Raw genomic sequence first — 14,847 nt, forward strand, 5'->3', positions numbered from 1 at the left:
CTTCTATCTGTTGTTTGAATACATCTGAGTCCCAGTGATTTTTTCCAAAAATGATAACATTCCTAAAAAAAAAATCCATATGCTGATTAACAATTTACAAGGAATTTCTTCAAGCAAAAGAGCAAGTGAATAAGGATGTTGCATGGCAACAATGCTTATGAGCAACTGAAATCTAACCTCGCACTAAGGCAACTTATGAGGAGATATGTGTAAAAATATTGTACACTGGAAATAAACTTAAATTACACAATAATAAGTGTTACTGTACAACAACATAATAACTGAATGCAACAGAGCAGATGAGATTGGATGAGAAAGTTTATAAACGTCTATTGAAATCCAGACTGAGTAGTTCACAAATATGCAAGGGTTATGACGAGATTGAGTTGAAATTAATCCAGACATGTCATGAAAAAGAAGTGGATAAAATGGATTGTGAAAGAAAGAAATCAAAAAGTGACTACCATACAGATGGTATATGATAATATATATATACTGGAAGAATGTTAGCTGGAAGTTATCTCTTTCGGACTCCCCAGAAGCATTTGAATAACAGATATTTAGTGGTCAATCGTGTTAAATAACATGCCTCGAAAGTCAAGTCAAAATCATTGTTTAGCTATAACATCAGAGTGACTTAATTTTGGTAAAGTATGATAACACACAAAACAACAGGTTAGTGACAACAGTTTTACCAAAATATAAACAGAAAGAAATGGAATAGAAAAAGAAACAAATATACCATACTCTTTTAAAAGGTTTCAAAAGACCTTTTTATGTTTATCAATATGGAAATTCAGATGAAACATAAAGTGTGCAAAAATTATCCAAATGAGTGATTAAAAATTATTTTTATTATATTTGAATACACCATTTCTCAAAAATATCCTATTTTACATTTTACAAATATCATATCTCGTGGGCTCATGATTTACAAATAAAAAAAAGTTATATTTAATTTAATGACTAAACAACTTTTCCCTGTTCTTCTGTACTTTCTCTTTTTTGGACCCATTTATTATATTCATAGCTGAGCTTGGTATTTGGCGATAGTTTGATTTGCACATGTGGTTCAGTCCTACCTACTGTACACAGAGAAAATTGTATTGTATTTCCGCTGCTTGTGACTTTATTTTCAAAGCACAGTCATGTAGTTCTTTCTGCAGTTTTTCAGCCACTTTTGATTGGATGCAGTAAAAAAAAGTGAATCCGTTTGCAGATGCAGCATCTATCTAGTTGCTCATTCATAGGGCCTGTTTCTGCTGCAACTGCTTAAAATATGGTATAAAAATACAGTATAAAATACGGTATATTCTATACCATATTTTTTAGTACCCCGTTTCTGCTAAAAAAATACTTGGGTGGTCGTGTTAAAATTCATCCTTTTACCTAAACTGTACGTGAGCCGGAAGTCTGTGTTTGACCCAAGTATACTGAGCGTGCACACTGTAACTCCACTCTCGTGGAATTTCCCACTCGAAATCTCGATCTCCACATATTTTCCGCTTTCCACTTAGTTATTTTTTTGCAATGTTGTACGGCTTTCGCAGGCTCTTCAGCTTTGAGTTTACTTGTTTTAGAGACCTATTCCGTAATTCTGCTTTATTTTTAGTTTTACACCTCACTTTCTACTACTTTGTACCTGGTTCTGATCCATTAGGTAATGAGGGGCAGCTACTGTATGGCCCGATCTTCTAATATTCTGTCCAAAACCTCGTAATGGGGACAAGCAATTCTGTCCCTCCCAGACTCCGAGTTATTTTTTTTGCCATGTTGTACTGCTTTCGCAGGCTCTTAGCTTTGAGTTTACTTGCTTTGGAGACAAGTCTATTCAATAATCCTGCTTTATTTTGTTAGAAATGTCTTTATAAAGGTGGTTGTCCCTTTTATTGCCTTTTAGTTGTCCGGAAATTTTAACTTCCCCTCACAAATTTATAGTAAATACCATAACGTCTTCGCTCCACATTTTCGCCGAATAAACCTATATACTATACATAAAATCAAATCACAACACGATGTTGACCTCATGTCACAGGTAAAAAAATATAGGGCATTTTTTATTGGCAGCAGAAAAGGGTACAGAAAATACGGTAAAGATTTGTAAATACTGTATTTTATCCACAAATTTGGTGGGGAAAATATGTATACAAAATACGGTATTTTTTTGTGACCGCCATTTCCGCTTCCAGAAATATACGCTATTAAAAAAATACCGTATTAAATACGGTAGTTACTTGGCATTAGAAACTGGGATTTGAACTCAAGTCAATGGCTAATGAATACATCGATGTGTCATAGCTTTTAGCATCATCCTCGTATGTCTCTCCATTGTCTGTCTCTTCTTTCCTCTGTTATATCGATTTCAAATTATTTTAAAAATTGATGATACTAATACTAATAGCCTCTAAAAACTGCTTCATCATTTTATTGAAAAGACTAAATTCAGTTTTGCTTGGGTTACTGTAAAGATTGATTGTCTCTGTGATCTTTCAATGACAATTTTCTGGAAAGACCCAATTCCATCAAAGCTAACATCTTTCACTGAACAAGTCTTTGCATTTCCGTTCTGACAGTTTTTATTACGGTCAGAATTTATTAGATGTTGAATTCATGCAGATCAACCACAATTGGTGTAACGAAAAAACCAATGTGTTCTGTTGAACACATCCATCATTTCCTGATGACTGGAGGATCAACTTCTACGACTGGAGGATCAACTCCGACGACTGGAGGATCAACTCCAACGACTGGAGGATCAACTCCGACGACTGGAGGATAATAATAAGTAGATAATAAGAAGTCCTCAATCGTATCATTCGTCTTCTGGGATTGTTCATAAATTGTTATTTAATAATAAGAAATGTTCAAATAAATTGTGAATGTTTTATTTTTTTTCCATTTTCCACTACCGAGTCTACCATCAGTTGCCTTTATGCTGTATGCAGTTACCTCTGTTCCACTCTTTATTAGCTTGCAGTAAGTCTATAAAAATATTAAAGTTCTCGCCTAACAGTTAACCTCCTAGAAGAAAACACAACCTCTAAAACTTCCTGGTCTAGGCAAATTTTCTTAAAACATTCTGTTAATGCAATACATTCCAGGTCATTTACTCTCTTCCTTGTAAATTCACCTGCCGCGTGACAACAGCAACATTCCTACAGCATATGCCTACAATTGCCACAATGGCACCATTCGGTTGTATCCAACCTGCTAGGCCTTGGTGGCTACAGCTTAGCCTGTTGTTGATGTTCTTTTTTTAAAGTACTATCTGCAGAACGAACAGTGTACGGTTCAAATGCATAATCATTTCCTACTCTGTAACACAGGGTCATATCGCCACAGCTTCTTTCTGCTTCACCACGCGCTTATAATAAATGAAACTTTTATTGTTTAAGGGACAAACAATTATATTTCATATTTTTTTAACCCTTTAACATTGTTTACAGTTTATAAAATATATGGTTAAAAAATTGTGTACTTATTGGGACTAAAACCCTATTGTTGCCGGAGCATGAAAGCAGCTCATAGCCACCACCTTCTGTAAGCTTTGGAAAAACCTCCATCATTACTTCCTTCAGCTTGGATGGTGACATATTAGAATGCTTGATTGACATAACCTTTTCACCAAGATCAGCATCTGCCAACGCCTGCTTTTCGGCCATGGTTGGCGCATGTTCCATTTCAGGATTTGCCAAACAGATTACCTTTGGTCCATGAGGTGTCACCATAACTTTGTGCTTTTCTTTTTTTACCAAAACCTTGGTTTTTTGTTTCCCGATTGCCTATTATTGCAGATAACAGGGTGCCTAGGAAAAATACGAGTATTTACTATCAAAGTGAAATAAACATACATGCTAGGTCTAATGTTAATTGCAATATCTGTGCATTAGGTTGTCCAAAGTCAATTTTGCATGTGACAAACAGTATGGTTGGTCTCAATGGATTTAAAGCTATAGAGACCTGTACCACTCTCTCCTTTCCTGACACACCCTACATCTTTGTGTAATTGTAATTATTTATTCTGTCTAAGTTTGACTGGTGACATGTTCATCCCATCCGCTTAGACCGTGGTGCCTTTCTCTTTAATCTGCTTGCCAGTTTCCATTGTTACGGTGGTGGTGATCATTTCTTCATTCTCTTTAAGGAAGTTGTGTAAAATTAAATTTCAAAATCAGTTTTCTGCAATTCTGGTCTTCCAGACCTTCACAGAAATTTTCGAAGTTTTAATTACAACTCTTTATTTCAAGTTTTAATTACAATTCTTTATTTCAAGTTTTAATTCCAACTCCTACATTTTCATAAAAATCTAGATTATAAAGTACACCTTCTCCCTGTAATCTTAAGGCAGATGATGACTAGTGCCACTTTTATTTTACTCACATCTTCTTCAAGTCGGATACTTCTAGCATGAATTTCCTCTATCCTTTCCTGTGACATTCCACACTTGATTTGTCATTGCTGTGTGAAAAGTTTATTGTTGGCAATTCTGTAAATGTTGTTATTGGGATGCTGGTGGTTCGGCTAATTTGATGGCTTGTTCAGAGCCTAAACCTGTCCATTTGTGTTGCTGCATCCTTTTTTTCCTGTTGTAACATACAACAATCACAACATGTCTATCTATGATCCGAATTTGGCTGTATGCCCCGGACTCTCCATTCTGGTATCCCCACCTAAAAAGAACATTTGTCATTACTGTAGTTTTAGATATTCTTAAAGTTTCCAAACATTCACAATACTTGGCTGCAGATATTGTTCTTGATTGCGATAATATGTCCGTTCCGATATTGCACATACCCTACATCTTTGTGTAATTGTAACACAGGTCCCTGTTAGTGGCAAGCAGTGCATGTACCAAACAAACCTAGCAGCTGAGATTCGAAGACAATGTACTTTCGTTTGTCTACAGGACCCATGGATTTAGATGTATCACTGTCACCAGGGGCGGATTCTTTCTGGTCTCATCATTCGGAATATAATATAAAGTCATTCTATAGTAATTGTTAAATGTCTGAAAGAAATGAATATACATATATATTTGGAGAAATGAAAAAAAATAATTGCAAAGAATGGTGAAATTAAACCCGATAATTTAATAATTATATTGCATTATTTTTGAATGGCAGTCACATATAGTGCAGTCATTTAATTTTGTTTGTAAATGGAATGTCCAAAGCTTATTATAAAACTTAACTTAATGTTATTATACATACCTCTACAGACATTGACGTTGTCGACTCTATCCGCTTGACATTTTTATATTCGGTTACCAAAACGATACTCGCTTGTATCTTTTGGTCCATGACCAGCTCTATGGACGTGTGGGTTCCCCACAAAGATAGACCCACCGTGTTTGTCCCATCTGTTAGTTGGATGTCAATTATCAATGTTATTGATTATAAATTGAAGTGGTATAATAAACACAATCTTCATGGTAGACCATGCAAGCGATTGATTTTGCACAACCAAACTGATTCGCGGTCTTGTTGAATGGCATTCCAGTGGATAGTCTGTGCAACGTCATTGCTACTCTCTATTCTGCAGAAAATGTGGAACCGTTGTTGTTGGATCAATATAGTTTCCATTTTTACGGTGGTGGTGATCTTTCTTTCATTCTCTTTAAGGAACCTTTGAGAATAAAAACCTTACTTTGTTAGAAGGTGAAGATTGCAGTTCAACTGGTTAATTTCAGTCTCCCACCTCTCTTCTTTGATCGTAGTATTGTTTAAATAGAGTTTCATTTGGTGGCAAATGACCAGTCATTAGCGTTAGTTGATTAATGCAGGTATTACTAACCGGATACCAACTGTGCTGCATTTCTATATCATGTGGGAGATTTCTTTCTTTTTACCTCTTGCCATCGGACGTGCTGGACACTCCAACTTTAATTACATTTCAACTTTATATATTTTTACATTTTTATATTATATATGGTATACTAAAAGAGTACTAAATTTAAAGTACAAGCTTCTGGGGTATTGTCCTGGCTATGCACCTACCACAATGTCTAATCCAGCTTTCAATGTCTGCACTCATTCGGGGCCTGTCTCTTGCCAACGCCAGCGCTCGCTCAACACCAAGATGACCTAATTCGTTGTGAAGTCCCTTTATAGCTGGATTGGTTGTACATCTGTATAAAATAGCATTACGAAGTTGAAGCTTTCCAAACTCTCTAAGAATAAGTCATTCATCGGGTAACCCTATCGAGGAGTCTGGTTTCTTACCCATTTTGACATAATTTATGACTTGGTTGATGATTGGATCTTTCTGCTGTATGTTCGTCCAATCAATATATAAGTGGAATAGTGTCGGATGAATTGACAAATGGAGTGTTGATGGATACACCATATTGTAGGAAAAGAGCGCTCATCATACAGTATCACGAGAACACAGCTTTACCTTTTAACCTAGCCTCAAGATTCTTGTTGTTCTTCATACTGTCGGTTGGGTTTGATGTCATGAGGTCTGCAGGACAGAGCATTGGCGTCAATGTTTAATTTACCTGGTTTGTAGTGAATAGAAAGTACATATGTGAGAGGGTTACTATCAGTCATCACTCGTGTACCACAGGCCATGTATAGGTAATCTTTAAATTTATCTGTAACCGCCCACTTTAAAGCGAGAAATTCAAGTTACACTTTGTCCACAACAATCTTATGAATAAATCGACCACGTACATAAGACCACCAAGATCCAAATGAAATGATCCAGTGACGCACGAGACATCTTGTTGTGTATTGTGATGGCTTCCAACTCAACCCATGCCTGCAGAATATACGATAGTATAGTAACATTAATAAATATCGACCGCGTATCTATATGATTATGCAATTTTAATTACCGTTTCGTACTAACGTCATACCGCAAACGTGTATATATTGGGCTAAAATAACTGATGGTAGAATTCTTCACTTCGGGTGGAAACCCCTATTAAGGGGAAAATTTGTTGGTTCTTAAAAGTGTCCCCTTAATAGATGTTTTACTTAAACATGGTCGGTAGAGAATCATTGTAAACGTGAAAATGTAGTAAAGCATTCAATTGACTTGGAATATGAGTGATGTGGGTCAAAGGGTAAAATATTACGTAATAAAGACAACCATCCTTACCTATCCTCATCTAATACAAACATCCTCATATCACAACAAATATTGTTTTGTGAAAATAGCAATCACATCAAATAAATAGGAAAGGTATATTGCATTAAAGACCAGTGTAATACAGATCAAACCAGAAATCCCCCTCCCCGAAAAGAAGAACGCAACATTTTGTGTCGGGAATTCCGTTTATAAATTATTTATTTATTATATTATTTATAAATTAAAATCAAATCAGAACACGTACAGACTTTGTTTTATAAAAATGTACATAACACACACGTTATTTATTCATATCATACAATTTAGACAAGATGGTTCATAAAAAATATTTAGAAATGTAGCTAGGAAACTATAATAATATACTTTGGAAATATATAATATTGACATACATCTTATGTTAAGGTACAAATATAATACAATTTTTAAAAACTATTTGTTATGGTACCTCTCGTCGACTGAGTACAAAGTTTAGAGGCGTCACCGAGTTTTCTACTACTTCAACCACGAAACCTTTGCTGAAATATCCTTCCGCCGATACTGTTATTGTGTAGGTACCTGGTAACAATAAACGCCAATATTCACCGTCTTTTGCTAAAGAAAAAGTATATAGATATTAAATCATAGATAATATAAATATGGTTCATTTTAACATATTCTTATTCATACGTAACAACATGGAAATGTTGAATGTTTAAAATGGTTGATCAAAATATATGGGTAAATTATTTCTAACCATTCACCAATGGTGGCGAATTTAAACAAAATCTGTTTCAATTAAAGCAAAAATCAATTCAACTTACTTGAGGTGACGTCATGATTGATTCCTGGTCCTCCTACATGTACTACCGCTCCTTTGATAGGCATATCGTCAGTGCTTGCTATAATACCCTTTACTCCCATATGAATCTGAAATGTTAAAAATAAATATGTACATAATATTACATACTTTTTATTTTAGTGTATGTGATATCACATGTGCCAGAAAGGAATACACACACCGCTATCATCATCACCATCATGATCTTTAACCGTAGCAGTAATATACAGTAATATAAAGTTACTTTGTTGTAACCAAGTCCGACTGATGACATCATGAACCCCTAATGAATGGTAAAGAATTAACCGTGGAAATGTTCCACTACAATTTACTTACCTGGTACATGTACTGAATGAGCGCATCTTTGTTGTCAACCCATTCCTTTTCTAATCCCGATTCTGACGAGAATTTAATGCAATCTAACTCGAGCGTTATATCAAAACAATTCGTGTGCAGATAATCATAATCTTGAAGGCCTTTAAAGGAAATACACAAAATAAATATTGTTTATCATCATGGTTTTGTTTGTTGAATTACCTAAAATCGTGTCCGGTATTACTACATTGGCTCTCACCAAAACTAACGTTACAAGAAGACGTATTGAGATGATGCTATGCCAAAATCTTGACATCGTTGTACCAATGTACATCCGGATGTAGGCCTACACCACATTTTTTGATAAAACTGAGGAAAAAGTAAACTAAACCACTAAACCGCCAAGTTTGCCATGATGTCATGAGTAGGATTCCCATCAGAATCGACTTTGTTCTTTATGCCTAATTATCTATCTGAACAGTTTGTAGAACCACGTCAGAGTTGGGCAAACATCATCTCCCTGACGTGAAACTAGTCTGTTACTAGGCCTAGTTCATATTAGTAGGAAACACTAGGCCTAGTTCATATATTAGTAGGCCTAACCATTATCATATTTAATGTGCTTAAGGAGGTTACAACATTATTATATGTTTAAATAATAAGAACTCACCTCCTTTGACCGTATACCAACTCGCACCATTGGTTATACCATCTTCAAATGTACGACTGTATATTGAGCATGCGCGTGTTCTAGTTGACATAGTAGCGTGAGATTGCGAATATGTTCGTGCAAGATGTCTAAAGAGAGAGTCGTCTGGACTCATTGTATAAGATGGTCGCCCGTTAAAGGATCTTACGTCATCAAATGGATAATTTGCTACCAAATCGCCATCGTGCATGTTGGCAGATAGCACAAAAGGGTATTCCTCAACCCATTCAATGTAAGCTTGTACTTCGGGTTCAGGCTGTTGAAAAATAGTAAAAACAAATAGTTATACATTTCTAAGTTCAAAACATTTGCTACATTAAACATAACTTGTGTGGCACTGATAATTAACACAAAGCATAAACAGTAACTTCAAACAGGATAATTACACAATCAAACGTTATGTAATGTGCTGATAAATGAACACGATGATGTCATATCACTACCATATTTGGGCACATCACAGTTTTTGTTTTTGTTAAACTGGTTTGATAGTGTAGACAGAGCTTAAAATCATAACATCATAACAACGTCCGTTCCCAATTACATGCATGTCAACTATTGCGATAATTTTCCAAATTCAATAAGATAGATAGTAGAGAAAGCTTGATAATAACTAGGCCTAAGGGTCCGTTCAGGCTTAGTTATTTACCCGGGTAGCAAGCTGGTTTCACGGGCACAGTTATCGCTAACTTTGGTGGGTAGGAAACCAACTTAACCTGGCAAAACAACTAAGCCGAAACGAGTCCTAAGTTGCGTGTGCTTGCATACAAATCATTAAAAAAACAAAATTAATTTACCACATAATTCGTCGTATCTTTGCCGTACCCCAGATGATGATTTTTGCCACCAATAATTTCATTTCGATACATAATTGTATTTAGCCGCGGAAAGTTCCTGTTTAAATCAACAGAATGCAAATTCTCACGACCATAGGCATCAATAACCATATCCTGAAATTAAAACATTAAATATCATAGACAATATTTAATAATTTAGTCGACCTTGAGAGTTATGATTTTGGTGCAAACGTTAGGTACAAAAAGTTCTTATTCTGGCTTAGTTTCAATCTAGTCCACTGATGCATGGTATAGTTACATGAACAAGTCGCTATACCATTTTATTTCTTGCAAACAGATTTAATATATTTGTCATGGGGATTGGTTTTAAAGTACCTAACATCGAGATCACTCATCATCACACTTCATCTGTACGCGCGTTTGTTACATGTTTTTTCATACACACATCACGCATCCGCAACCAACCAAATTTCATTTGTACCTCGTTGTTAAAATGACAATAAATAATATCGTATTGTATCGTAATTGTTGGGTCGGTTGCAGTATCTATTTAATAATTTATTAGAAGAGAACATTCCTCAAACCAAATGAAGATTTTTTTAGGCCTACGCGGTTGAGCATTTTGTAAAGGGTCTCAGAACTAAAGAAAAAATACATGTTCTTGGTAAGATCCACGTAATTGCTAAATAAATGTACATTGAATTTATGATCATTTAGATGATAATACCGGTGATTATTATTTCTTACGAATTCTTTGTAGAACTGGAAGGCCTTCTCGAAGCCATCAGGGTTGAGACTTGGAAGCAGGTGGATCCGGGTGTGGTCGACAAGATACCTAATAGTGGCATTACCAGCATGATACTCATTGCAAAGGTACTCAGCTAACTTTAAGATCAACTCGCGTCCAGTTACCTCGTCTCCGTGCATGTTAGCAATATACTTAAATTCTGGTTCAACTGTCAACAAATAAATTGATAAGTTATAAGTACAGAGTCATAAGATTTTATTATAATTTGTTGAATGAAACGTTACTAGTTATATTGAATATAAGTTAAATATTAACATCTTAAATTTATTATACACATTAACAAACAATGGTAAGTAAAAGTACATCCGCTGAATATGTCGTTTATTGTACCCTGCACTTATGGCAAACACTGATAGGCCTACTCTGTCTTGAATACTGTATATTATACATAGGCAGTCGTCTTAAAATTAATTAAAGTAAATATGGTATAACTGGATATTATAATGAATTTATAGATTTTTGCTATTCTTAAAATCCAAATAACGTTTTACGTCTAGGACAAAAATTGTTAATAAGACTACTAAAAAGATACTAAAAAATCTGTATTATTTTAAGTTATATACAGTAGAAAAATGATTAAGGTGATCGAATAAAGTGTTCCTTTAATGGTTTGGCAGCAGTTTTAAAACACGTCATATTCCTCTCGTTGTTATGAAATTATCCCATTATCCCATCATAATACACATTTATGTATTCACAATTCACAATTACATTTACAATATTTAATAGTATACCAAAAGAAGCAAGCGCTTGTCAGTTTGGTAACCATTATTTAAATGCATTTAAATAGGAGTCTCCACTGAGGAGTGTCTTAAAATAGTTTGAAAAAATTGTAAAATAACGTACGAATCTCGTGTACACCAACATTGTTGCTTATTTCCAATGCGTACAACTGTCTTCCGTCAACACTTTGTCCGATACTGTACATCTTGGTAATATTAGGATAAGCTGTCGTGAGATTCTGGAAAAAGATTCTGATATCGTTTGAATCATGATAACGGAATTCATGGAATGACGTACGATCTGCAAGAACAAATGAAATAATAATAATTACATTAAAGATGAAGATTAACTAAATTAGACTTTGAATAGGTTATTTTGTAGTTTTAATAAAGTTAATTCCTTCCGTGAAAAAAAAAACAAAACAAAACATTTTTCTCATATAAAATGACCAAATTAATGGTCAAATTCAACCAAAAACCCATTGGCTGGCAGCCAATTTGCTTTAAATTACAGTTTTTCAGGTAAATAATTTTTTTGTTCGATTCCATTTTTGTTCAAAGTGGATAACTAGTATGTGACAATAAAATGACATATTCAACAAAAACAATTTAAAAAATTATTTTTTCAGGGGGACAATACATCTTTACATTATACAGTATATAAGAAATCCAGCAATAAAACAATAAAATCCATCTTTAGGGACACGCCTATTCGGGAACGCCCCTATTAAGTTGGGAAACTTTCTCCGTGAAACGAACAGAGAGAAAGACATGGTTAATCACTTTGACAAAAACTTGGAAACTGTTAAGGAGTTCCATGCTGGTTAATATGGTTCTACTGTATACTATATATTCGTTTGTGAGCTTTTTAAACTAATATAATTTAGTGGAGCTTTTTATTTCTGTTAGGCTTAGTTGATTTAAAATAATTTTTAAAAAATAACTGAAAATGTGACTTACTTCTTGTTCTTTCACATATAGCCTCGTCAGACCCATCACTGCAATCTGGTGAACCATCGCATGCTAAGTTTGAGTCGATGCATCTGTTGAGGAAACCATTACGGTTATAAACGTTGAGTGAATTACAAAAACGTAATTAAATTATATTATAACAATGCATGATACTCAGTATTAATATGCTAACTGTAGACTGTGTCCCGGTGGGCATATCTTTTGCAACTACCTTAGGCCTAAAGGCACATAATTTTATTTTTTAATGAAATGAAATGATACAAATAATTGTACTGAGAAAAACTAAAATTAGAAATACTAATTTCAAATCATTTTCATATAGGCGGTACTTTCATTTTTGTATACATGTAGGGCAGGTTATTTCCAACTTCTTTAGGTTATAAATCGAATAGAAATCTTCTTGACTACATGGAGTTTTATTTTTAAGATTTTAAGAGTTTCTTAGAAAACTATTTAACAAAGATGCTACTTCAATCTGAATGCATTGCAGTAAAAAAACAAGGAGGAATACTTGATGGCCCATCAGCATATGGTAGAAACAATGCCCTTCACCAAAGATTTGCTACTTATATTAAATCAACATACAATAAAAAAAAATATGAATTCTATTAGGCCTATAGTTTTTAGTGTTTCTTCCTCTGAATCGTGGCTATCGTTAGACCTATAATTATGCTATTTTACAAATAAAACGTATAATGAATCAGATAAGCACAGTGTTTTATTCGTTGGCAGAGTAAGTTGATAATAAAGCATGGTTCCACTACGCGTCTGTGCTGGCGTGCGTGAATGTGCGTTTTCACAGACGAGTAGCTAAAGAGGTAGGAAACAAGCTTAACCGGAAAAATTAAATTTCCAAACTGCCAAAAATAATGAACCTTACTTTCCGTCACTGACGCATCCGAATTCGCCTTCAAGACAAGCTGTGAAAATAAAAGGAAAGCAGATTATGATTATAAAAATAAATATAGGCCTAATTGTCTGCAAGTGAATATAAAGTTAAAATTGTTTAATTTAAACCAACAAATCCGACCATATCATGAGCACGATTTCATATGTATATTATTTTTGGAAAAACGTATTGATCATATTTTGAAAAAAATGTAGATATATATTTTTCTAGACATTTCATTTGTGATTAAGAAAACAAATTTATCTTCCTAATTTCGTGTAAAAACATTACTATTAACTACTTCCTATGTCTAGATTATAACTGAATTTCACGCACCTCTGAAGCACGATAGGCCCACGTCGTAGGAGTGTTTACAGTCCGTTTCACCCCACACATCATGGCTACAATCATCGATGGTTTCATCAGTTAGATCGCAGCTTAGTTCTCCCAACCAAACCTTCTCTGGAACATTTGTTCGCATACCTCGTCTATGTAGAATTAATAACACAGATTAATTTGTAATTTGATTGAATGTTATCAATTATGATCTCTTGGCAACTGCTAATTCTACAGGCTTCCATCGTTTACACGCGTCTATCTAAGCTCGATTTTTGTCGATTTTGGATATGCTATTCTCTAAGAAATTTTGTAATGTAAACAATTCAGTTGTACCATTTCCCCCGACTGAACCTTAAAACTAGCAGAATGCATAGGGGCCTAATAATAGTACAGTTTAAATCGGAATTGCTGTCAACCACCAACATTTCTTTGTATTTTTACGAAAAGAAATTGTTCTTGTTGTATCTTGTGAATATTCTAATTGTAAAACCAACTTACCTGGCTTGTTTTTGTTTACTTAGCATTTGATAAACACCTGGGTACCCCAACTGTCTACAGATTGAAGCAGCCGTTACGGTCGAAAACTGTTTCTTGCAAACTGTCCCCCATTCACCATCATGGTATACAACAAGGAGTCCTTCCCGTGGAATACGCCCACCGTTCAAACGTATTGTGTTACCTTACAGGAGAAGGAACTGATTGGTTAATTTTATTGATTTTATGTATTTCGGCACATGTGGCCAAGGATTACCAATAGTAAATCACTCTCCTATCAATACCTATGAACCAGTTCACCGGGGTGATCATCTACTCGTCTCGAATAATGAATTCTTTAATGTTCACACGGACAAACTGTATAGCCTAACACTGGACCAACGATTTAAAGTCATTATCCGAGAGAGGACTTGTTCCACCACCCTAATTAGGAGCGAGTAGGCCTCGAACACATGCCGATATTGTTGGCTCTTTAGGTACGGCGCCCTGCCTTAATCAATCGCTCATCCATTGGACTCGCTTAAATAACTATATAAGCATTAGGATTTGTAGGCCTTCATAGCATTGATTGAAACTGCGAGTAGCTAAAAGTATATACTTATTTATTTAATATAAGAGGGCCTATACGCACAGTAATATTAGGAAGATCATACTGCGATATTTTATCATTCCAAAGTGTAGGAATTACATTTTATTAAAATCATAAATAGGCCTATGTTAACTATTAGATTCTTACTATAGTTAATAAACAATTTATATGAAACTATTAAAAAATATGATAAGATATTTTATAGGCCTATAAGAAAAATCAGTTTTACTTACCACGTGCAAAAGATATTTCCAGAAAAACAAAAGCAAGAGTGAAAATCGCAGATAGTTTAGAGGCCAT

The 14,847-nt window shown here is 34.6% G+C and overlaps 1 protein-coding gene across 1 annotated transcript; it reads right to left on the reverse strand.

Annotated features, from left to right (window-relative positions):
• Positions 1-7,531: 7,531 nt before the first annotated feature.
• Positions 7,532-14,847, reverse strand: LOC144838224 (carboxypeptidase D-like). Its single transcript, XM_078693576.1, has 12 exons — positions 14,781-14,847; positions 13,962-14,142; positions 13,461-13,612; positions 13,116-13,155; positions 12,224-12,306; positions 11,388-11,564; positions 10,481-10,689; positions 9,734-9,886; positions 8,898-9,192; positions 8,249-8,388; positions 7,896-8,001; positions 7,532-7,686 (listed from the first exon to the last, which is right to left on the reverse strand). Exons 1-12 carry the CDS (start codon positions 14,845-14,847, stop codon positions 7,532-7,534), a joined length of 1,758 nt encoding a protein of 585 aa, XP_078549702.1.

Source organism: Antedon bifida, chromosome 3 (genome assembly GCF_963402885.1).
Source record: "Antedon bifida chromosome 3, ecAntBifi1.1, whole genome shotgun sequence".
Lineage (NCBI taxonomy): Eukaryota > Metazoa > Echinodermata > Crinoidea > Comatulida > Antedonidae > Antedon > Antedon bifida.

Coding starts and splice junctions, on each gene's coding strand:
- LOC144838224 (XM_078693576.1), bottom strand. CDS start 14,847: ATGGCCTCTAAACTATCTGCGATTTTCACTCTTGCTTTTGTTTTTCTG. Junction 11,565..12,223: donor TATATGTGAAAGAACAAGAA/GTAAGTCACATT, acceptor TTGTTCTTGCAG/ATCGTACGTCATTCCATGAA. Junction 8,389..8,897: donor TTGGTATACGGTCAAAGGAG/GTGAGTTCTTAT, acceptor TTTCCTTTAAAG/GCCTTCAAGATTATGATTAT.